The sequence below is a fragment of the Lampetra fluviatilis genome, chromosome 14 (genome assembly GCF_964198595.1).
Source record: "Lampetra fluviatilis chromosome 14, kcLamFluv1.1, whole genome shotgun sequence".
Classification (NCBI taxonomy): Eukaryota; Metazoa; Chordata; class Hyperoartia; order Petromyzontiformes; family Petromyzontidae; genus Lampetra; species Lampetra fluviatilis.
Window position 1 is genome coordinate 2,275,975 of NC_136288.1, and position 24,224 is coordinate 2,300,198.

The following is a 24,224-nucleotide window of genomic DNA, read 5'->3' on the forward strand; positions in this document are numbered from 1 at the left end:
GGGATTTGTTTGTTTTTTTACAACATCCACCGTGAAGCTGATGGCGGTTATTTATGTTGAATACACGTGCAGCATTAACCGGGGCGGCCGCTGGCCTCGAACTGGAAATCCTCCGTAGCGAGCGGCAAATGTACGCCACCGCAGACCCACGTCACCACCCCAGGTGTCATTGCTCCTATGACACCTAAAGAGCAGATACTATGTTCCTTCCCTTACTCGCTCTCTCTCTCTTGGTTGCACCGCTTGACTTGCGGGTGCTTGGGTTGGCGACGATTGCAAGCTGTGTGCACTTACTACAACAATGATAAAACAGAGTATTGTAGTATGACGATGCGGTTAACTCACAGCAGTAGTATACAGTGGTTGCAGTTAGGCAAAGGCACGCTCCAGTCTCAAAGTGTCATCAATTTGCCCTGACGCACCTTCCTGCGCAGAGCGAGCTGGGCGGCTTTCTTGCGGATCTCCTTGCGGGACGATCTGACGGTGCGGGCGATTTCCTCCAGCTCCTCGTCCTCCTCGGCGTCATCCACGGACCACGCGTGGACGCCCTGCTGCTGCTTCGCGTACCCCTGCGCGTCCCCCAGCCTGTACCCCTGCGCGACCCCCAGCCCGTTCCCGATCACCTCTTGCTGCTGCTGCTCACGCAGCTTCTTCTCGTGGCAATCGAGACACACCTCCACCACATGGTGCTGATGCTGATGATGATACTGCTGCTGCTGCTGATGATGATACTGCTGCTGATGCTGCTGCTGGTGATGATGATACTGCTGCTGATACTGCTGCTGCTGCTGAAGATGATGATGCTGATGGCTGCTATCATCATGGGCCAAGTGGCTCCCGCTGTCGAGCTGCCGATGCAGCCCTTTCACCTGTTGCTGCTGCTGCTGCAGGTGCATCCCCTCGGCTTCCCGGTGCTTCAAGCTGCTCTTGATGTGCAGCTGCTGCTGCTGCTGTTGGCGGCTGGAGACTTGCAGCTGCTGCTGCTGCTGCTTGTGGCTGCTCGTCACGTGGAGGCTCTCCTGGTGCTTCTGGCTGACCTGCTCCTGGCGCTTCCGGACGCTTCTCCGCTGCACGAAGCCGCCTTCGGACTCGGCGTCGTCTTCAACGCTGCTCGCAAAGTTGAGAGAAGCGGACGCGGAACGTGGGCGCAAGTGGTGGTGAAGTCCTGTGTTGAGAACCGCACGTGAAATGTGTTCGCAGTTGCAGGCACACTACGACGTCGCACATCTGGCCACATACATCCCGCCCAGATGAATTAACCCGCGTAGGTGTCCAGTTTCAAGTTTATTTTAATCAGATGAGAACGGAAGAGGCCAGGATAATTACGGATTAAGTTCACGTATCCGACCTTTTCACCCATTTGCCTATTCCTCAGCACCTAGGTTGTGTGGCCGATGGCTTGTGTAAAAAAACTTAAATTTTTGTATCTGGTGGCTACGCACGCCTGAAATCCAGCAATTTGAGGGTGAGGGTTGGTGGATCACGCGAATGTTGTGAAGCTCCCTTCCTGCTGGCATCGACGAGGTGCCATACCCTGGCTCCCCAGGAGATGGCAGTACAGCAAGCGGGCTAATCGCCATCTGTGTCCATCTGTATGTGTGAGTTTTCTCCGGGCACTCCGGTTTCCCTCCCACGTGCACAAGCACTCGCACATCGGCTTAGAACAACGCAAAATAAAAACCTGAAAAATGATTTTACGACTCAGTGTGGCTCTCATGGATACATTAGTAAAAAACAATATTATATAAGTAAATGAGGACATATTATCTGCTTCTCTAGTCTTTCAACACAGCCTCACAAGAGACTCCAACCGGCTCCACGATACCGAAGCGCTCATGACACCACAGGGCCTGTGTGAATGCACACATGGCCCTGTGGGCCTCCCCTCGTCCACCCACTCACCGCTTCTTGTCCTTGCGCAGGTACTTCTGCATGATGCTGCGTGTCTCCGCGTAGCGGTAGCTCTGGTCAAAGTGCTCATGCTGCTTCTGGTAGAAGGGAAGAGCGGCGGCGGTCTCCATCCTGAGCCCGGCGGTCGTTGTCGTCCCCTCAAATCACAAACTCCACGGCGCTGCAACCCACGTGTCACGCAACGGCCATGATTTTTGAGAACGCGATTTGACTCAGTAATCGTTCCCGTCACACGCCCGACCATCCCGCATGCACGTTCTTCTCGCATTCGTTCTGTCTCGTTTGTGTCGGCTTCTGTTTTCTCCCCTGGCCTAAACGTAACATGGGAGGTATCATTTCGTATGCGCTTTTCGTACATCGCTTCAAAAGGGTTCTCGCAAGCGTTATTTGTTGCATTTATCTGGACTGTAACAATCAATTGCAGTTGAACTGCTGCACCGTTACACGCCGACTATACACATCATCACAATTTATTGATAGGGGATATCAGTCAGCCCGTCAAACCCTTTATTTATACAGTCTGTTCTCCTATTAAGCACGTTGTTTTCAAAACGCGAATTGGATATAACGCGATGAATGTATTAGAGAACATTTTTTGTTTATAACGCAGATGCGAATTGGATATAACGCGATTGAGCGAACGGAACTACGTCGCGCGAGGAGGAATAAGCGGCTGTGCGGCTGCCTCAGCATAGCAGCGTCGCACAAGGCAGCGGGATGCTGCTTGATGCTTCTAGATGCTACCCACACACCTCGGTTTTTGTTCAGCCTGCGTACGCATCTCACGTGTCATCGCGGACTGCGATTTACCCCTGCATTATATATTATTTATTATCACGCATTTTTCTTGAGGCGGTGTTCTTCAGGCACGCGACTGCCGCCTTATAGGAGAACAGACTTTCTCGGTTTTGCCCGTTGTCAGGAGTGAGAATTGTACCCCGAGGTTTCAATGTTGGCACAATGTCAACGAGCAGGTGGTGGCCCCCTTCTGAGAGAACGCACTCGGACGTTCTGCGGCTCGCAGGTCCGTGGCTCAAATCAACCGGCGAAGGACGCCAACACATCCAAGTGGGTCTTGTGCTGGCCTCGCCGGCGCAACGCCTGTGGCCGGGGACTTCGCCGGGAAGCAGCAATTCAACTGAGACGAGGGGCGATGCCGGATTAAGCTAGTGCGGGGCCTGTAGCACGTGTTCTAAAGGGGCCCTAAATAAAAAAACGTAAATATTAAAACACGTAAACTTTTTTACCAGCATAGTCACATAATTGTATGTTTTCATTTGCTATACAGCCAGATAATATGAAAAATCGCTAACCTTAAACACCCAGTCGTTCATAAAAGTTGAAGGCTTTTACTATAGCAATAGAGCAAGTGCAGAATCACTGAACCGGAATTGATAGCTTGAAAGCATTTAGCGCGGGGCCCTTGAAAGTGCGGGGCCCGTAGCTGCTACATATGTAGCTACTTTTGCTACGAGGATAATCCAGCATTGACGAGGGATGAGCACGCTCCGGTACCCCCTAAGCCACACCCGAGGCTGGGCACGTCTATATATGGAGGCCGTTAGAGTGGCCACGTTTCTGAACGCCCTTCGTTCACCAGGCGTCCGGAGACAGCTCCTAAAGCGATACCGTCCCAGCCCAGCAAACACCCCGCGGGGAGTGACGACTGCGCGCCGACTTTAGGTCGCATCACAGCTGCCGAGTGCGAATTGATGGTGGTGGATGGTGGTGGAGGAGGGCGGGGGTGGCGGGGGGGGGGGGGTCCTATCCGAATCGCTCGTGCGAATGGGGCACAGATGAGATGTTAATTTATTAAGTAAGTAAAAAAATTACCCCCACTGCATTTAATAATAATACTTTTATTTTACACAGCGTCATTCATGCTACCGGGATCCCATAACGAAGTACATGAATTAAACATATATTTATATTTCCCGCACCTCCAATTAGCACGGTTAGCTTAAGAAGTGCAACATACATAGAAATGGACCAAATCCCATATTTTGCCACTACCGAGCAAATGTAAACCCCTACTACTACCAAACAAATTAAGAAATTAATCTTCAAATAAAGAAACGGCACCAAAACACAAAAATTACAAACAACAACAACAAGAAGTTAGCACAACAAAGAGGTCTAACTACTACACAAGCCCAGGCCACAGTCCCAACTTCCCAACCAAGCCTGGAGACCTTCAAGGGCGGGCCAGTGGCGGAGTGCCAAAAAGCCACCACTCATGTCAATCGCTCCATGGCAATTGCAGCACCTGTCACAAGCACCGCCCTTCTGGTGAGCTCTCCCCCCCCCTCCTCCCTCAAGCCCACGCCGTGCAGATCGTGAAGGTTGACTGACGAGACTGCGCCACGCCTGGTGAGTGTGGCTCGGTAAAGGCGGGGAGGAGCATTAGACCTGGGAGCGTACAGGTACAGTACAACAATAGATGATACTGGCCTGCCCTCTGCAGCATGTCGCCCAGTACAGCAACCCTATGGGACCTACACGTGCGTGGTGATCACCTCTCGGAACACTTTCCAGACTCTAACCCGGCTTCGCTTCCCAGATGAGACGAGATGGGGTGGATTCTGGACGATTTGATCAAAGGCATTAATATTTGCATGCTGCGAGCACCGACTGAAAACTCCACATGGTCTTTGATATATAATTTTTTTTTAAAGTTATTGCATAAGCTAATAGGCCTCTTCTGCATGCCTGCAAAGTCGTTTTAATGTTTCAAGGTTACTTTCTCAAGCATACACTCTAACAGCTGTTCAACTGCGTTACAGATTGCCTCCGTTGAAATATGCACAGAAAAAATTGAAATATGATCATCCATAGGCCAGGCACTGCAACTAAATAACATTGCAATTTATAGATCATTGCCATTTGCTGTGGGTAATCTAATTGTCGTTCATAGTGTGTATAATATTACAAATTGAAATGAATAGATTTCAAGAATACACCTGCAGTCATTTAAGTGGATGGGACGCCTTCTTTGAAGAAAGGGGTGTTCTTGAGATCACGTCCACAATGTATGATAGATGTGACTCTTAAGCATGATTATTAATGTTTTAAAACATAAGTTGAAGCTGTTTAGCTAAGGACCACTGAAGAAGAGAACAAAGTGGATCCAGATTGCTATTTCTCAGGTTCCAAAGTGCTCTACTGAGAAAACATGTGTTTTGGAAAGACAATATCCAATGGTGCTAACGTAAGCCATCAACATTTACCGTAATGCGGAATATTGCGGGAAGCCAAACCGTGAGTAAAAATCGATAGAAATCTGCAAACGCACTCAACTTTCCTTGAGAATGTGTTGTGGCATCTTGAGTTAATTACAGACAATACAATAATTAGTAAGTGCAACATTTCAACTGCAATAAATTAGCGAATTAAAATAAATCCTCGTATTTTCCCAAGTATTATTCTAAATGTTCTGCCAGTGTCGTATCATGAGGCGAAGCATTCATTCGAAAAACTATCGTAGGCGTGCGCATCACCACATGTATTCTTAGAAAACATCCCACGGTCATTTATGTCCGTGAAATATTGTTGCGCGTTTTAAATAGCACTATCGCTAAATAACTACTTCTGAGATTCCTTCATTTAACCTCTATAGGGGGTGCACTTTCCCACGCACCCTTCTACAGAAATGTTTAATGTCATATAACATTAAAACCCGTATTTGTTATTCCCGTAGCTGAAATTTGGTCAAGTTCAGTGATAATCCAAATGTGCGATGTCACTTGTGCCCAGACTTACATCATTGACTCACGGTGTGTTGACAACTTGGTTTATCGAGTGACTGCCTGAATTCAAACGCAGGATGTCAGTGGTGCCTGGTCACCGGCTCAGTGCTCTGACCTCTGAGCCAAAAGGCCACCGCATATACATTTGTATCATAAAGGAGCACCTAACATAACACTCAAACCACCGTGGTCTCTGGAACCACCAATACAACACGACAGACTCCACTCTCTGTATCCTGTCCTCCCCATGCACATGTGAATCAGGTGGTATGTTTTCACAAGTCAGAAAAAAAACGTGCACTACACGCATTTATCGATTTACGGACATTAAATCGGTCCCGAGAGGCTGGGGATGGAGGAAGCATGTTGAAGGTTGTTTTGAAAGCCCATTATCCGCACTGTGCATCCTTGATAGAATTACTGCCGTGTCAACAAATGGACCAACAACTATTGTAGAGTTCCAACATAACCCAACTTGACTTTGGTTGCGCTCTCTTTTTGCTTTCCCATAAATGTGCGGGATTTGTGACAGCTACTGCAGACCGTCGGTAAAATAATCATCCGACCACTACTCCTCACTGGTGTTTCACGTAACCATTAGTTCATGCGGTATAACGATCATTGAAAGCCCGAGGTAATCCACTGCTCGAGGAAGGCTACCCCATGCCGTGTTGTATATGAGGGTTGTTTGACCATACTTCACCACGCTGGTTCAGTCGAGGTTGGTAAAGGCAAGGGGGGCGGGGGGCGGGGGAGAGCTTGGTGGACCAGTTGCGATATCACTCGCCACTCATAAAGACTCAAACAAAAGGTTCATCGCGCAGTGTGCTAACCACTGCGCCACCACTCCACCCCAACCATTGCATGTTGCTACGTCATTTGGAATGTATCTAAAAATAAGACTCGGGGCCATCAGGGGAATTGCATTTGAGCCACAGTAAATATGTATTCAGCAAAATGCATGCGGGATGTATTTCATTAGGGGGCATCGTCACATTTTTATTTTTAAATAGGGACCCCTGACAACTCTGCCCAGGTGAGTTGGCAGCTACGAGGCCCGATCCCTGTGCTGACGTGGCCAATCGCAAGTTCGCCTATTCACACCGCCTCCTAGTCAAGCTAATCCCATTCACGTCATCACCTAATGAATCCTGCGAGAGATGAACACTCACTCAGGCGGCCCCATCAATGCGTCACTTAACACCAGGGGTCGGGTATCCCTCGCCCTTCTCACGATTAATCCCATTAATTAGTGCGCTCCTCGGGTCAATTGTCTCAACATGCATTACTAATTACGTAACCACCTGACGCACCCTAATGACAACCACAGGTCTTTGTTTTATGAACAAACACATCTAATTAAATAAATAAAGTGCCATATTACAGGTTAATTATGCTCGGATAACTTTGACGCACTATTGATTAAGCCTGCCGATTGCATTCCATGTAGGGCTGAATTTCAATTTCCACCCCCGCCGCACAAAAAAAACTCATCACATACAATTAATATCGGACAATTACTCTCTTGCACGCGAAGATGCGCGATTGGTGGGAGCATTTGCGATGTGACAATTTAACTGATTCGTCACGAGTTGCGGCCAAGGTTCAATTCAAGGGTAGATGATTTCGCCTCGTTTGTGTCCGTCTCGTTTGTTACGGTTATGTGCGCCATCCCGCCTCAATGTAAATAATCGGCTTACCATTAACAACGTTATCGATTCTTACGCAGCTGAATTGATGCATTGTACCGCGAGCATTTAGAATCTCGATCAATTAATGACTCGATGCGCGGTTCGTTTACGCTGTCATCCGCATACCCGCGAATGGATAAGGTTAAAAAAAAAAGTTTGGAGATTAAGTCATTGAATGGCAAAGTGTAATGACCGTTTTAAAGTTCTCAAATGTAACAATTATTCAAAGAAATATAATACTATCCTATTGTAGTTTGTCAATCCAACACAGTGCCACATATAGAATCGTCCATAGGGATAGTTGGAAGACAACATAACTCTAATTAAGCATTGAGCAACGATTCTATTTTGATACCTCTGGCAAAAGACTTGGACTGCTGCTGTATTGTAGACAATTCCAATACGCTGACGAATACTACTTAAGCTATTTTCAGATATCTTAAAATACCCAAATACCTATGTATACAAACTAACACTTAACTTTCATACAAACGAATACTGTATCCGATACGACTCGATGCACACAACAACAGTGTGCTGTATTTAAATCTGAAATCCTAAGTCTTGGAGGTAAACATCGGCACGACAGGTAACATCACCGTCGACAGGATATACGAAGATTTCATGCCGATGCAAACTCGTTAAAGGTTTGGAAACACTCTGAACAGCCCCCAGACTCATTATTAATATGAAATCCCTTTTATCACCCTGCAATGACGCATTCGCGTTTTACATCAATGCACTTTTTTTAAGTCTGTTGTTACATAGGATGTCAAATACACACACAACAGACTGATTAGCAAGTCTCTCATTTTATAGGTGCTAATACTAACATGATCATTGTTAACACGAATGTTATTGAATCGTCCACATGCGTTTGCTATTATGTAACGTCTATGTACGCTACATGAATTATATGAGCAATTGGACAAAAACAGTCATGATACCAATACACATGTAGTAAATGTGTGCCGTCTACAATTTGCAGTTTTATAATATTCCTAATTTGCTGCTTGAGTTACCTTTTACATCACGGGTTGATTAGAAGTAAAAATAGATGGGGTTTTTTATAGTCACATGAAATGACTAGGTCGTCGTTTCGGCCGACTAGCCTTCTTCAGGAAATATTGACACTGAAATTTCCCGCTGATGAACCAATCAATGTATGAAAAACAGTTTCAAGACGTATTATTGTAATTACCCGCTTAGCTTTATAAGGCAACGTTATCGTTGACAGTGACAACTATCACGTTTTGCGAAGCGTACAGCTTTGTCTGTGTTGATGTGCAACAGGTCCACGACTCACACCTTGACCCCAGCCATCAGCAACCACTCCGAACGTGCCGAGAGCGGCCGAGTGGCTCAGCGTGAGAGCGAGCAGCTCGCAATCGGAAAGGTTGCGAGTTCAAGACCTGGTCGAGGGGGTGGATTGACAACCCATCATCTCTCTGTGATAGATAAAATTATTCCCCACTTTGTGGGGAAGTCAACTGCGGTTATCCTATGGATAGACTCGCCCCTGGCACAGGAACGGGGCATTTCCACCACCGACTCAGGGCTGTTAACGTGCGACGAGCAGCGCCCCAATGCTCAGTTGTGTTTAGATCGTTGTCCTCTCCCCTCCGATTTAGGCCGGTCGGTTACGTGCCGTGCGATCGAACTTCAACACGCGTGCGCTTGGGCCGGAGGTCGCTTTGCCTTGCCCGACCAAACTTCGCCTTGTTGGGTGCACGCGAATGCTCGAGCGTGAAACTCACCGGACGCGAAGAGCAGCCCGCGGTCCAGGACTCTGCGATGGTGGTTGTGGCACCCGAGCAGACGCGCGTTAGGTCTCAGCAGTTGAAGGGCAAGGGCGATGGTGCTGCGATGGGATGGAGTGGTCGTGGTGCTGCTGATTGTGCTAGTGGTGACAGGTGGGTGGGGTGTGCCTACGAACGGTTGGTTGGCCGGTAGACATGCACTCCAAGCTGGCACAGGCAAAGAGGGCTGTAGAGGCAGCAGTGATAGTAGTAGTAGTAGTAATAATAAACACTGTAATACCTCTGGGTCGCATCTCGGGCATGCGAATACTTTCACGGCCTTGTATGGTGGCGCGCGGCTGAGGAGGTTAAAATATAGCCCGCAGAGCTCCCTGGATAATATCGAAGAAACTCTGCGTCTGCGCACGGCTGGTTTGGAATGGGCGAGTGAAAAGGTTTCCCAGAGCCATGTGTGGTCTCCGTTTCGTCCGAGCTCAGCTCTTTGTGCATAACTTAAAACTTCGTTTTTGCACCGGCCCATCTTGAGCGAGAAGCTTACAATTTAGGAACTTTGCCGGCAAGCATTAAAGGGCACCAGCACAATTTATATTAATTTGTTATCAACATTACCATAAACCGCGTCTTAATCGCTAGCCGTCAATCATGTCCCGGCAAATTTAGGGATGACCTCCCAGACGAATTCCCAATTGCCAGCTCGGATTATCTTCCCATAGGCGCAGTGGTAAATCAGGCGGCTCCATTAGTGGCCATCATATGAGCCCTTTTAAGAGGCTGCAGCAGTATTTTAGGTCCAGGCATGTCAAAACGACGAGACTTTCGTGAAAAGTAAAACCCATATAGCATTTTAGCATAAAGGTTATAAAGCCCCATCTTTATGTATACAAAAAAAATGCTTTATATTTTTTAAATAAAAACGTATGTATGCAATTCTGCAAGTGGATCAGAATCTGCATGTTTATTTAGATCGGAGTAATCCGATTAGCAAAACATCTCTTTTTACAGATGGCCCAGTAGGAGCAGGTCAGCAGCAAGTGACAGTATTGAAAATGTCTGAACACAGGTTGCAAGGTCCCAAGACCTATCTGTTGACAGACCCTGAAAAATACACACTGACAAAATAATTGCATCAGAATTGAATACCAGTGTACACAGGGCGCTGCCCTGCAAATTAATGTAATATTTGAATGAGTATTTTTATGTAATTAAGAAACGTGATCACCCCCCCCCCCCCACCTAACGTTATGCCGCAGGCCTTTGTTCTTGTGTGCAGCAAAAGTCTAATAAAATATTTTTGTTAAAAATAACAAACTTTTTTTTTATGCTTAATAGCATTTTCCAGGCCTTCAATAAATCATCCTACAAACAGCTACGAGGTGAGACAAATACAATGTGCAGGTGACATTTTTGCTTTAGCGTATGTGGCATATGGTGACCTCCATTGCAACAGATGGATACATCCTTGATCGCGAGCTTTGCACAATCACTGCTGTCGAAAAAAAAAGGTCAGTCGAGGCAAAAACAGCAAGCACTGCAGTGCAGCACAGAGCTGACAGCTAACGAACAGCAATGTTCTCAATTCATAACGCGGGTGGGGGGGAATGCCATTACGTGATCACCACTTTATTGCCACGCATTGCCTTCGGGAGAGAGTCAAACCTGACAGAAATTTGCGGCAGTGTTGAACCGCTCTCGCAACGGAAGTGCTTTATTGCACCTCTGTTGTTCATTAAAATGTTTGCAATACACGTTGGTCACCAGTGGGAGCAATGAGCAATGCAATCTATGCCAATATTCTCCCCAGCTCAACGCAGAGCGACATTTTGCGAATTAGTGCTCACGCCTTCTGTCTGATAACAAGAATGTAATGCTATTATTACATCTAGGAAATAATTACTGAAAAACCATTATCACAGTGCATGGTGTATATACAAATATAACATAACCTGTTAGATTGCCAATAATTTGCAAACACTTGACTATTACATTGAGCGGTAGGTGCAGTTTAGGTCATAAAATCTTACAACGAAAAAAACAAATCAATTGTACAAGTGAAAAGAAAACTCAGACAAGAGAAATCAAGTTCAAAACTTTATTTAAACAAATGAATGATGGCGAATGTGGCCTTTATGGCAACAACTAGTACTTAAATGTACTGCATAGAAGGCAACATACAAGGACATTTACATATGCCATTCTAACATTCAGAAAGCCACAACTGTGCACTTCTAGGTTAAGCTATTATTACTTGTAGCAAAACATATTTTATACTGCACAACCAGTTAAATTACATGTAAGTGCCTTAACAATTAAGCCAATATAGTAACAATTGGAACCTGTACACAAATTTGTGTACAATGCTCGATTTCACATTTAGTTTCACATAGCTTTGGAACCAACTGTGCAGCGCAAAAAATACTGCTCTCAAAAGTATGTATCCTTTCTGCAACATGCAAGTAACTTCAGGTGACACCAGTTAAGGTTACCTACAGCTCAAAACAATATTACTTGGTTCACCAAAAAAGTGTTGTTTTGTAGTTAATTCTCCGTTAACCTTACGGCGCTTAGAACGTTACAAGTGTTGTAATGTGCATTACCCATTCAATGCTAATTGTGGCCTTGCCAACCAGCTACACTACCACCAAATTATTACAATGTAAGCTATAGAACTATTTTGAGCTGTATTGCACCACCCTGTTATTTTGGCAGACAGGTAAGCTTCTGATCAGGAATGTGGTTATTATCTGGAGATTGTAGCAAAATAAACAACTACATAAAACCAAACAAAATAGTACAAATAACAAATACCAACACAAGTGAGGAAATACATAACTTTTACTTGTACATTAACAACAGGCTCAAATAGCAGGCAATAACATTACTATTTTTTTCAAGTTTATTGTCAAACCCTATTCAGTGAGGCAACAATATATGCAGATGTTTGGCAATTTTAACATGTAACTCAAAATTCACAAACCTTTCATGGAAACCACCCAAAAGCCCAATGATAAAATGCTGTTCACATTAAAGAAGCGTGTGTGTCACTGTATCCAGATCCATTCAGCACAGAATACAGATGGACTTGCTCTTTATCCCTCCAGCTCATCCTTCAGCTCCTTGTTTTTGCGAACCTCCGCAGCATGCTTCTCCTGCACATCACACAACCAGAAACACATTTTCAGGCAAAGATGTGTCATTTCAGTTGGCTACATTGAAAAAGTGATGGTTAAAACACTGCACTATGAACCGGGCTAGCTTGGGTTTGTTTCCACTCCACAGCGACCATCAGTGGTGAGTGATATTCAAACTGGTACTGAGTGCACCCCCCCCCCCCCCTTCACTAACCTGCATTGACCAGGGTGGTGAAGTATGGTCGAACAACCTCAATGTCTAACACAGCAAGGATAGGCCTTTACACAGCAGTGGACTGACGAAGGAATGTATATCATTCTATTATTAATAAAAACTGCACCCCACCTGAGTCTTGTTGCCTGGACAGTCCCAGCTCTGTGACGGGTGCGATTTTAACAAATCTCTGCTCTGAATCTATCATTACAAGCTTGCACCAACATAAATAAGTCAAAGCCCATTTTTGCAAATAAAAATTACCCCAAAGCCAGCTGACATTTTTGGCAAATGCTATAAACGACATTGAGGGGCTACCGGTCACAGCAACTGGAAGAACAGAGATCTATATTGGGTTGCAATGGAGCACTGCGATGGTGATGGACGTGGCCGGGCAGCCCAGGGCTGTGGTGGTGCATTCACCTTCTCCTTCAGCCGCTGCATGAGTGCGGCTATTTGGGCTTCCCGTTTCTCCTTGGTCACCTCCATCTTCTGGGACAGCTTCTCCTCGGCCATCTTGCTGAAGTTGTTGTTCTCCTCCATCACCTTCTGCTGCACCTCCCGCTCGTGCTCGCGCTTCTCGGCCAGCTGCTTCAGCACCTGGGCCTCCTGCGACTGCGCACACAAATTGTTTGTGCCCATTGATCGATCTCCGGTGTCGTCGGCATTCCGAGCGTGCCCAGTGCTTTAATGGGTCTAGAGTTCTGTGACGGGGGGTTATATTGTTGCTGTACTACTAGTCAAATGCATTTTAAGATATTGCTCGGATCCACGGCCATTGTAGCATAGATTTTTTTGTTCATATCAAGACTGCCCTGTCAATATATACCATTACTGCATATCAACCAAGTATTAATCCTTCTATGATCATATTTTTTCTTGAACGTCAAAAAATCTTACAAAAACAAAGCTCAGCGAGAGCTTGGACAACCAAAACTCAAAATATCTGATGGATGTGAGATTAATCAAATTAAGAGATCAAAAAACAAATCTGAGCTGTCATGGGTTTACAAAATTATAGTTCACTTCCATATCGGGTATTTACTGTAACATCCAACGGTCTTGTAATCATGATATTCCACCAAAGTATGCATCGTCTACGGTTCGGTTGAAACCCTAGGAACCACACTGCATTCACTGTTTATTTTTGGATGTAAAGCTTTCGTGACTGCAGGGATTCATATTCTTGGTTCTTTCGGTAACGTCACGTAGAAACGTCGTGAGAATTTTATGGTTTTATTTTTATTATTTCCCTTCTACGTGACGTTACCGAAAAACCAAGAATATTTACTGTTTATGTGAATGTTCTCTGCTAGTCTCATGTGCCACCGGGTTAAAGGGCAACTTGGGAATGTTTCCAACCCCTCCAAAGGTTAAAAACATGTCCTTCGTTCCCGTCATATCTAATTTGTTCGTGAGGCCTTACCTTCCTTCTCTCTTCAGCAGCCTCCAACTTCTTGAGGATCTCCTCCAGAGAAAGATCCTTCTTTCTTGGCGGAGACAGTGGGATTTCCGCATTGCTAGCGGACGGAGGTTTCAGGATGACTTCAAAAGCATGGCCCGAAGCTCTCTTGCTCAGCTCCTTCACCTCCATGTCTGCAGGCAGTTGAAGTTAAATGTTAGCATGAATACGCACATCCAATTTGCTGGAATATAGTGAATGTACATGTAAAAACGATGATTTTCTTTTATACAGCCACGAAAATAAGCATATTCAACATTCAGAAACGGAACAGAAACACGATTTCAAAATCAAAAAGGACTCACAGTCGATTGTCAAATGAACAATAAGTTAATCCATGCATTACAATACGAAGAGTATGCATGAAACTTACATTAGCTGCACTTGTAATTCAATCCATGACTGCAATTCGACTAAATATGTTTTGGGGTGGTTATGGCAATAATTACATCTGCTCATATTTATCCTATGTTTGTAGATCTAGCATTGATGTTGTGATATGCAGCATATCCATGTCAGCAATAAACAGCCTCAGCTGAATGTTAAGCAGCTTTATCGCTGTACGCATTTAAAACCAATCTCTGCTGTTGGTATTTGGGAGTAAATGCAATTGTGCACATTTCAATTACAGTACGTGCAGACTCATGCAGGCTCATGTTGACTGTACAGGTCTCGTGTAAATCGCCAGAAAACAAAAATGTCTCCGGTCCTATAGATTTCGTGGAAATAATTTTGGTTCACAGAAGCAGATAGGGGTCAGTTATGGCATTACAGGGACCTCACCAATAAAACATGTCAAGCAGCATCCTTCCAAATCAATTTACCCTACAATGGGACTAATGTATTTCATCTAGGGTGGTGCAGTACTGTATTATGAAATACCAAATCTTCAGCCAAAAAATGATTACAGCTGTTTAACATATTAAGCCATTTTTAGAACAGCAAATCAACTAAAACTCGCTGTATGCGCCAAAGGCCACATGCAATGATATCTCCAAACATATACTCAGAGCAATCTCTTGGAGATGTGTTTATAAAATATGAAAAGGACAACACATTACTCGCAGAAACATGCAAACAGCATGCACACAAGAATGTATGAAGTTTGGAATTGTTACTGACCACCATATTTATATACAGACCCCGGGCGAGGTTCAGAGTAAAAACAAGAACACAGAACCGAAAGCATGGAAAGTTCCTTCATTTTGTCCTTGTAAGCTAGACGAAGAGGAAGCAAGAGACGGAGGTGTTAAGGATATCACAAGCAAGTACACAATATACACTATCGACTCTGTAGATGTGCAGTAGGAATAGATAAGGGAAGGTTGTAGGGGGGGGGCCCAGATTTGTAAGAGACCTGCAATGGGAGACCACGCCCAGCATGTGACAATGAAATCACGACAGCTTTTACGAATTCAATCATGACAATCGTTACCATGAACTGCATTTTAACACCTTAGAAATGATACTGCACACACTATCGAGGCTAATAATACCACAGCCTCGCGAAATCGGTCATTTTTTTAAATCTATTACATTCAAAGTCAATTATATATTTCCTCAGAAAAATAATATTCTATAAATCTCTTTGGATATTTTAGACACATTTGGTAAACAATCACTACAAATATACATCGACTGTATCTATACACATAAAAAAGCATTGCGTAGGTAAAATTGTCGATCAGTTACCATTTAAGGCAGCAGCATGGAAGAGTATTAACCATTAATCTATACAGTATATATGGGAAATGTCGCGTGTGTAACGCATGTGGCCGCTCTCGTGCCATTGCGGTGGCAATTAAACAGCATAATCAGACAATGCGTTGTTTATACCCCCGATTCACCCGAGCAAATACATTTTAATCGCGAAACATTTTCAATAAGGTACCAAAACCGTTTTACGAAGCCGAGCTCCTGCACCATTAAAAGAACCGATACATAGCAATTACACCGTACCGACGATTACATCTCTTGCAACGTAGTTTAACACTCACAATTATACAATTTATGCATCTAAAAGCATAACGGGGGGTTTTCTAGTTTCAAGGGTTACACAATTCGGTATGAATTGCAATCGCTTTCACACATGCGACTGCGCTTGGCATCGCTCTCTGCTCAGGGTGTGGCAGCAGCCCCAATGAGAGGAAGCTGCTGTCCATGGTGCTGACTGCAGCGCACGCATCAGGCATTTCATTCCGACAAAACACCCCATATCCCCGGTACGCTATTCGTTTTTTTTCCTCACGCGCTTAATATTATCCCGACTGTATTTTGTTAACAATTAAGGTACCATCATTTTTAAAACCATCTAAAAATGTAAAGGTTTTCAACAAAAGCCCGATGTAATCTCGTGATATGATGTAGAATAGCAGCTTGGTTGGAGACAACACAATGCTAAGGAGCCGCTCCTATCTCTGTTGAATCTTACCTGCGGTCTTGGAAATGGTAGCCATGGCGGATAACGGTGGGATGAAGGCTGAGAGTTCTCAACACTGCAGTAAGGAATGCCTGTCTTTATTCAGACACTGACTCAGCACCACTGGGCTGATACACTGCAGTGGGGGAGAAACCATCAGAAGCAAACCATCACAAGGTCATTACAAAAATACCAAATCAACATCTTCCACCACTATTCATTATAAGCTATTTAGCTTACAATTTGTATACACGTGTTACAATTTGTGCCGGCTTTCATTTATAAAATAAGTGTATTGTATTGATGTTGTGCGACTCCCCCTGAATATAATGGTATGGTCCTACACGTAGCATTTGCTGTCTTGAGCTTTTTTTCCTTTTTTCTGCAGAGGCAGTTGATCAGATATTGCCCTTTGTGTATTCGTAAAACTGATTCGATTTCGTGCCACCTTATTCTATACTTTTAAGAGTTTGTTTCACCCCATGTTCGGGAAAACAACTGTGCAGATACTATTACGAATGCAAATGTTAATGCCACACCCATGCATCTTGCAGATGTATTAATGCAAGTGTGAGTACACCAAAATCTGCATTGTAATGCAACACCTTGAACAATAATACATATTATTCTGCAAACTATCGAAGTTGCAATAAAATATTCTTATATATAAACAGATTAGGTATTTGTGCTTTAGAATCTCAATAAACAATTAATCTGGCAAATACTGCTGCTTTTAACACCGATTTAAAATATGCAATATTCTTAGTCTAAAAATAGCTGGGGGGAAATACATATTAATGTATTAGATATCATTACAGTATATGTCTGTTAGTAAGGATGTACATACAGGTGCAACGATAACATTAAAAGAGATGTACACAATGAATACGTGAATATAATCCCCTAAAAAACTGCAGTATGGAGAACACTAAGAAGGTGGACATGGCGTGCAACACGTGAAATTCAACTGCAGTACTAATAATACAATAACCTTCAAACACCACAGGCGTTTTAAAGTACAAACATGAATGGATCACAGTAGACCTGCGTACACAACCATAAGTATTGGGTGGACATCCGAATATTTCATACTGGAGGAATCGGATGAGCTATAAAGCTATTTTTCACATATTGTCCAGATGAACATCTGTGGACATCATATCACCAAAATGCACAGGTGGTATTTTTATGTAGTCTGCAGTTTACATAAATGCCAGAAATTTTGAATGCCACAACAAGCACTCCGCTCTTAAAATGCAAACTAAAATATTGGTTAGGGGACATTTTCTCGAATTGTAAATGTTGTGGATTTACTCTCCAACACACCGGTGGGCTTAAGTAGTAACTATTTGACGTTTTGTTTACATGACAAATCCCTTACTAATTGGCTGTGTCGGGTGGTGGAGGGTTTCGACGCATTTATACTTACGCGATCAAACCCAATGACCTTTATATTGGTCGCCACAGCCGACGTGTTAAACTGAATCTTATTTATCCAAGCATAATAAGCCAAGTGTAATCTATTGTTGCGAGGCTTGAATCACTTTTCACATTGGCAGAATGGCCAGCAAGCGTCGCCTGATAAACACGAATTACGAATAGTCTTTTATTTAAAAACACACCGCTGTAGACTGATACATTATAATTAGTAATGTAATATACGCGAAGCCCTTTTGTGGATTCACTGCTGCGGCATGAGGGCCTACCCACGCCGCATGGGTTTATGTGACCATATTCTGGATTTGAAGCTTTCGTGACTGCAAGGATTCATACTCTTTGGTTCTTTCGGTAAAGTCACGTAGGTGAAACAATAAAATAAATGAAAAGAACTAAATGAAATCACAATTTAAAGCTTTCGTGACTGCAGGGATTCATCTTCTTGGTTCTTTCGGTAAAGTCACGTAGAAGGGAAATAATAAAATAAGAACCAAGAAGATAAATCACGACGTTTCGGAGGCAACACAAGCCCCCCTCATCAGGTGTAAAACGGCATACTTCACCACGCCGGTCAGTGTGGGTAGAAGTTCAGCACAGCATAACACAGTAACAAGATTGTTCATCAATGTCCTCTGGGGCTTCCCACAACGCAGCCTCGCAGCAGCCTGTAGCTCCTGTTTTTCAACAAATCACGATCCACGTTCAACCTGCGTGGCTTCTACGAGCTGGGTAATTCCGGGCGATGTAGTCACAGGGACAGTACTGTACAGTATATGAAACCAAACATATGTATTGTTTAAAATGTACTTAATTTTGTATAATTTTAAAAACCAGCATGTAAAGTGTTTATTCAATAACAAATCATCATCGATAACCCTGGCCGATTGTGATTACACGCTTTTATTATTTAACTCACTCCGTCTGTTGTCGTATCCTTAAAAAAATATTCAGACGCTGTCGCCTCGACAGACCTGGTTTTGACCTGAGGATGGCTGCTTGCGTTGTGGCCGAAACGTCGTGAGAATTATTTTATTATGTTTTATTTTTATTATTTTATTACTTCCCTTCTATGTGACTTTACCGAAAAAAACAAGAAGATGAAAAAGAGAAAAATATTGTAACTCAATTTTTACACACTTCCCAATGTGCTATCGACTGCAAACTTGGTATACTTATGTCATACTGATGACAAGACTATATTTTATCATTAAAAATTAAAATATATATTTTTTACATTTTACACGCTTTTATTTGTCGTCGTATCCTCAAATCTTGTAACTCAATTTCAACCGTCTTCCCAATGTCGTATCGACTGCAAACTTGGTATAGGTATGCTATGCTGATGACAATACTATATTCTATCATTAAAAACAAATATATTTTAAAACAATCTATTAAACGGCTCTAATTGTCCACGCTCAACTCAACGTTGCCTGTAAATCACCACGTGGCCCCTGACGTCACGGCAAGCCTCGGGGAGCCACGCCCAGGGGCGATGGGGGCAGGGGAGGGGCAGCTCGGACAGTACATTTCATTAAAGCGTTTTTTTTAGTATTTTTAAATATTTTTTTTCTAAACGTTTAGAATATTTGGTAAGATGACATTTTATTTCACTAAAAAGGACGTCTTCATTGTATTCTATGGCCACGTTAATGAACCTCTTGTACAGCGAACCATTTGTCATCGACCACGGCGATTCCACTGCTGGATGGAGCACTGGATTTGTTCGCCGAGCACACGATGGGATTTGTTCGCTTCACGGTGGGAAAAGCCTTGTATAGTTGCGGTAAAAAAACTGGAGTAGACGTGTAATTCAAAATTGTAGATTAACAAAAATGGCTCAAAAACACATGAAGCCTAGAAAATGGGGGTCTTCTCAAACGCCAACCTCGAAAAGTTGATTTTTTTACCAACAAATATTAATTTTGTAGTATATTTAAACGTTCTTACACCGGGCTCATTCCGCTTACGGAGCGCGTTAGCAACGCTATAGTGCTTGGCGACAGCGATAACGAGGGATAGATAATAAGGGTGGCTGGATCATTTAAAATTCCGAGGCCGTGGCCTGAAAGCCCTCTCTGGTCCAGACCGCACGACGACTCAACACCCCCCCACCCCTCTCCCAACACAGTGTGCGGCCGCGAAGATTTAAAATAAAACACCTGAAAAACGCGGGTGATTTCATAATTGCGACGATTCTGGTAAGGGTGTGTATGTATATACTTTACAAGCAAAATATTTACCAATTTCGCAACGCGGGAGTTTATAGCAACGACGCCACAGCAAATGTCCTTTTTGGTCACGCGACGTCCAACGCGCCTTCTCATTGGTTGGGTGTTCAGGGGGCAGGAGGGGAGGGGTTAACGTGGGGGGGGTGAGGGGAGGGGGGAGGTGGGGGTGTAGGGAGTGATGGTGGGGGTGGAGGGGGTGGAGGTGGGGGGAAGGCCGGGGTGGAGGGGGGGATGGTGGGGGTGGAGGGGGTGGAGGTGGAAGGGGTGAAGGTGGAGGGGGGGAAGGTGGGCGTGGAGGGGGTGAAGGTGGGGGTGGAGGGGGTGAAGGAGGGGGTGGAGGGGGTGGAGGGGGAGATGGTGGGGGTGGAGGGGGTGAAGGAGGGGGTGGAGGGAGAAAAGCGGGGATGGAGGTGGGGGTGGAGGGGGTGAAGGTGGGGGTGGAGGGGGTGGAGGGGGAGATGGTGGGGGTGGAGGGGGTGAAGGAGGGGGTGGAGGGAGAAAAGCGGGGATGGAGGTGGGGGTGGAGGGGGTGAAGGTGGGGGTGGAGGTGGGGGTGGAGGGGGTGAAGGTGGGGGTGGAGGGGGTGAAGGTGGGGGTGGAGGGGGTGAAGGTGGGGGTGGAGGTGGGGGTGGAGGGGGGAATGTGGAGGAGGGAGAATGTGAGAGGGGGTTACTTGAGGTAAACCGATAACCGGATTAATATTGATTCATAAACTCAACAATACACGCATCCAATATGGTTTAAAATAATAAATGTTTTTGTTTTATTCGTGGCACGCAGTGGTTCTGTGGACCATGGCTGATGATGCTGACCAATGTGGCCCTTACAGCCGCTAGAGGCCGCTACAATCATCAGCAGGCGCGATATATCCACTGCTGGATGAGGGCCTCCCCAGTCCGTCGCCATCTCCTGCGACGTTAGCGATCCACGTTGCTCGCCAGCTCAATGGATCGCTCAAAGTCCCACTGGACGCGTTTTCGAGAACGTTCGTCTCAACCTGGAGAGTTCAATCCAAATGTTCACCAGCCCATTCATTTACCGATTCCATCGTCCGCTCTTCCCATGTCCTCTTGCAGCATCATCTCCGTCGTGTCATCCAGCCGTGACCCTCTTAGGATACGACCTTCATATGCCACAACAGCAGCAGCAGCAGCGTCTCACAAATGCAAAAGGACAGACTGCCACACGCAGCAACGCACCATCCATTACATTGCTACAGGCGCCATCACCTTTACAGGGTGAAGTCATCCAATCCATAGATAATGCCACCACACAGGCAAGATATATCATTGCCAATTGTATCGATACTTCTTCTTAATTAGCTTCGCAGATTCCATCATACGCAGCAGCACACCATCCATTACGGACACCATCACCGTGACAAGGGCGACTCACGCGATCCATGTGACGAGATAGAGAAGGAGACACTAATGTAGTCAATCCTGTGGACATTTGCGTTCATAATGAGACTCACAGACACAACCACATAGCAGCGGCAGCCCATCCCTCACACTCTGCCAGGCACAGAGGCATCACAATTGCAGGTGCAAGTCGCATGATCCATACCTAATGCCGTCACACGCACACACGAGACACTAATGTATTCAATTCTAAGGACATTGCACCACATGAATATGTATGTTTGCATTGCGATTCACTCGGTAGTTAATTCAATTTAAAATGAGCGAAAACAGTAATTTCCATCATCTGGTGGCATGTGGGAGCATTAACAAAGTGCTCAGCTGTACTTTACAGACGTGCACGCAGTCAACATAAAACAAGGACCTGTGCCTATCCCATATCAACATCCAGGCAGCTTTGGCAATGACAAATGAAACGAATGGCTTCTGCTGCTGCCCTGTATTAAGGGCACAACGCCAAGAGACGGTGTCCTGTGCATCGCCGCCCCTTGAGCAAATGCCTAAACGTACATCGACACCGTATAAAGTAGGGACGACGTACACCAATGGTACTGTAATACTGCAGTAATATTCGACTGTTGTGCCGAGTTGTGCCCACAACTTGCAAACCAGAGGCCATAAATCCGATCTCCGGGCAAAGGCAGTTAAACAGTCTGGCAAGGTTCTCGAACACCCCCTGCCTTTGAGTGATGGCAAAATGTATTCCTGTAGCGTCCACTGCAGAGCACACAAATGTGTGTCCTTTCCTGTGCGGCTGGCTGACCCTGCTCTATTGACATGGCACTGCTTTCTTTATCATTTGACCCTGTACCGGCTGCCTGGCTCTTGAACTCACTGCGAAAGCTTAACTCCTTCTGGTGCCCATCAATGCCCGCCACGACGCACTTGTCGACACGTGCAAGGGACGTTGGCTGTGGTCTCTTGTTGGTTCGCTCACTCGACTTGCAATCAATGGGGTGCAGATTCATAGCCCAGCACGGCAGTTGATACATTGGTGGACATTTCTTAAATCATCCCATCCTCTTGTCCACGCAGCAGTATAAGGGTGCGTGTGTTGATGTAAAGTGTAAGTACTCCCAAATCTTCCAGGAAATCCGGCCAGCGTGGAAGAGTAGGCAAAATACCCACCAGCTCACTCTACTGATGACCATTCCTCCAGCAGTGGAGTGAACGGTCATTTTCAGGGCTGCACCTTTATCTTTTACAGTCCAATATGATTTGGACGGATACTTTTTTTAAATGCAACTACATCTGAACACGTTATTCAAATAGGAAGACACATGACTATCTGCAGAGTATATTTGAAGTTGTCGTGACTGCAAGGGTCCATACTCTTTGGTTCTTTCGATAAAGTCACGGAGGTGAAAAAATAAAAAAATAAGAATAAAAATAAAAATTGAAATAATCAAATTTGCCCACTACAGTATTTTTTTGTTTCTTACTGTGGTTGTCCCACCTGATGACGGAAGCTTGTGTTGCTTCCGAAACGTCGTGATTTAATTAGATTATTTCTATTTTAATTTTTTATTTTTTCACCAACGTGAATCTACCGAAAGAACCAAAGAGTATTTATAGAGTGTGAATAGGATGTATTTATAATTAGTGCAGGGAATTATGTGTAGAATTCTGCAAGCCAGAGGGGAGTTAAGGTTCTATATGAGTCCTTCCCAGATACCGTCTCTACAAAAAAGCTAATAATAAAAGTGTGAATATAAGCAGGACAGGGTTATATTGTAGATGTGAATGTGATGGATAATTATTTAGCAATACATCGAGCATGTACAGGGATGTATATGTACAGCCCTTTAACAGTCCACTGCTGGATGAGGTCCTCTCCACACCGTACAAGTCATGAGGGTGATTATGAATATACTTTACCAAGCTGATCACTGAAAATTAGTGAATTCAAAAACTCAGCCGTTGGAGCATTGAAGTACAATACAACTGTGCCTTTTGCACTGCACTGCCCTCTGCTGCTCACCACGTGGCCCTGCATCCTGTAACACCTGTTATGCATGGGTGTTGCCCATCCTAGATGAATACAGGCTCCAACCTGCTTAACTTCCAAGATCTGACGAGATCAGGTACCATCCCAGGTGATTTGGTCATCTGCACATGGAAGACACAAATCAGTTGCCTTGGTTGAGGGAAGAGAGCCCATGTTTGTCTTACGCACCAGCTCGTGACATGGATACAAATTGTTATTTTGCATTTTTGGAAGAAAAAAAACAGAGCAGAAATTTGCCCGATCTCATCAAAATCTGACGAGCTAAGCAGGTTTTAGTCTTGATATTACTCAGACGGGCGACCGTGTGCAAAGTAAAAGGCTCAATACAGCGTCAGAGGCAATATCCAGCACCTTCGACCAGCACTGACCAGCGTGGTGAAGTATAGTCAAATGCTATATCACACACAGCCTATAAGGCGTGGGGGAGACCCTCATCCAACAGTATATAATTGCACTCTCATGCTCACTTGTCCTTTGGATTGCACTCTCTCTTGCCTCGTGGAGGCCACTCTCCGATTCTACATTTGCATGCTAATTTCTCACATTAACATTACTAGCCCCGCCCACTTCTTTATGACCATTGAGCTACACCCATTTCAAACCTTTTGTAAAATAGTCTGCCTTAACAGCAGACCAAGCTTTCTCACCTGATGACGGACGCTTGTGTTGCGCCCGAAACGTCGTTATTTTTTGTATTTTATACCTACGTGACTTTACCGAAAGAACGAAAGAGTAAGTATATATAAATAAAAACGCACGACGCAGGTTCGTGCACGAGATCCAATATCCCTTGGAA

General features: G+C 44.7%; 2 protein-coding genes across 2 annotated transcripts in view; both read right to left on the minus strand.

The window, feature by feature from the left end:
- The window catches only part of LOC144935727 (myomesin-1-like), a 56,646-nt gene extending 47,400 nt beyond the window's left edge, over positions 1–9,246 (minus strand). The window contains exons 1-3 of the mRNA XM_078862466.1: positions 9,106–9,246; positions 1,903–2,071; positions 423–1,107 (exon numbers count right to left, since the gene is read on the minus strand). Coding sequence (XP_078718592.1) covers positions 423–1,107; positions 1,903–2,021 — 804 coding nt within the window. The 5' untranslated portion in view covers positions 2,022–2,071; positions 9,106–9,246. The remainder of the gene's footprint in view (positions 1–422; positions 1,108–1,902; positions 2,072–9,105) is intronic.
- A 1,937-nt stretch (positions 9,247–11,183) lies between these two features.
- LOC144935799 (stathmin-2-like) lies at positions 11,184–20,093 on the minus strand. Its single transcript, XM_078862556.1, has 6 exons — positions 20,012–20,093; positions 16,344–16,467; positions 15,035–15,130; positions 13,877–14,046; positions 12,874–13,065; positions 11,184–12,254 (listed from the first exon to the last, which is right to left on the minus strand). Exons 2-6 carry the CDS (start codon positions 16,366–16,368, stop codon positions 12,195–12,197), a joined length of 543 nt encoding a protein of 180 aa, XP_078718682.1. The 5' UTR covers positions 16,369–16,467; positions 20,012–20,093; the 3' UTR covers positions 11,184–12,194.
- Positions 20,094–24,224: the final 4,131 nt, after the last annotated feature.

Coding starts and splice junctions, on each gene's coding strand:
- LOC144935799 (XM_078862556.1), bottom strand. CDS start 16,368: ATGGCTACCATTTCCAAGACCGCAG. Junction 15,131..16,343: donor TACCATTTCCAAGACCGCAG/GTAAGATTCAAC, acceptor CTCTTCGTCTAG/CTTACAAGGACAAAATGAAG. Junction 14,047..15,034: donor GTCTGTATATAAATATGGTG/GTCAGTAACAAT, acceptor AACTGCCTGCAG/ACATGGAGGTGAAGGAGCTG.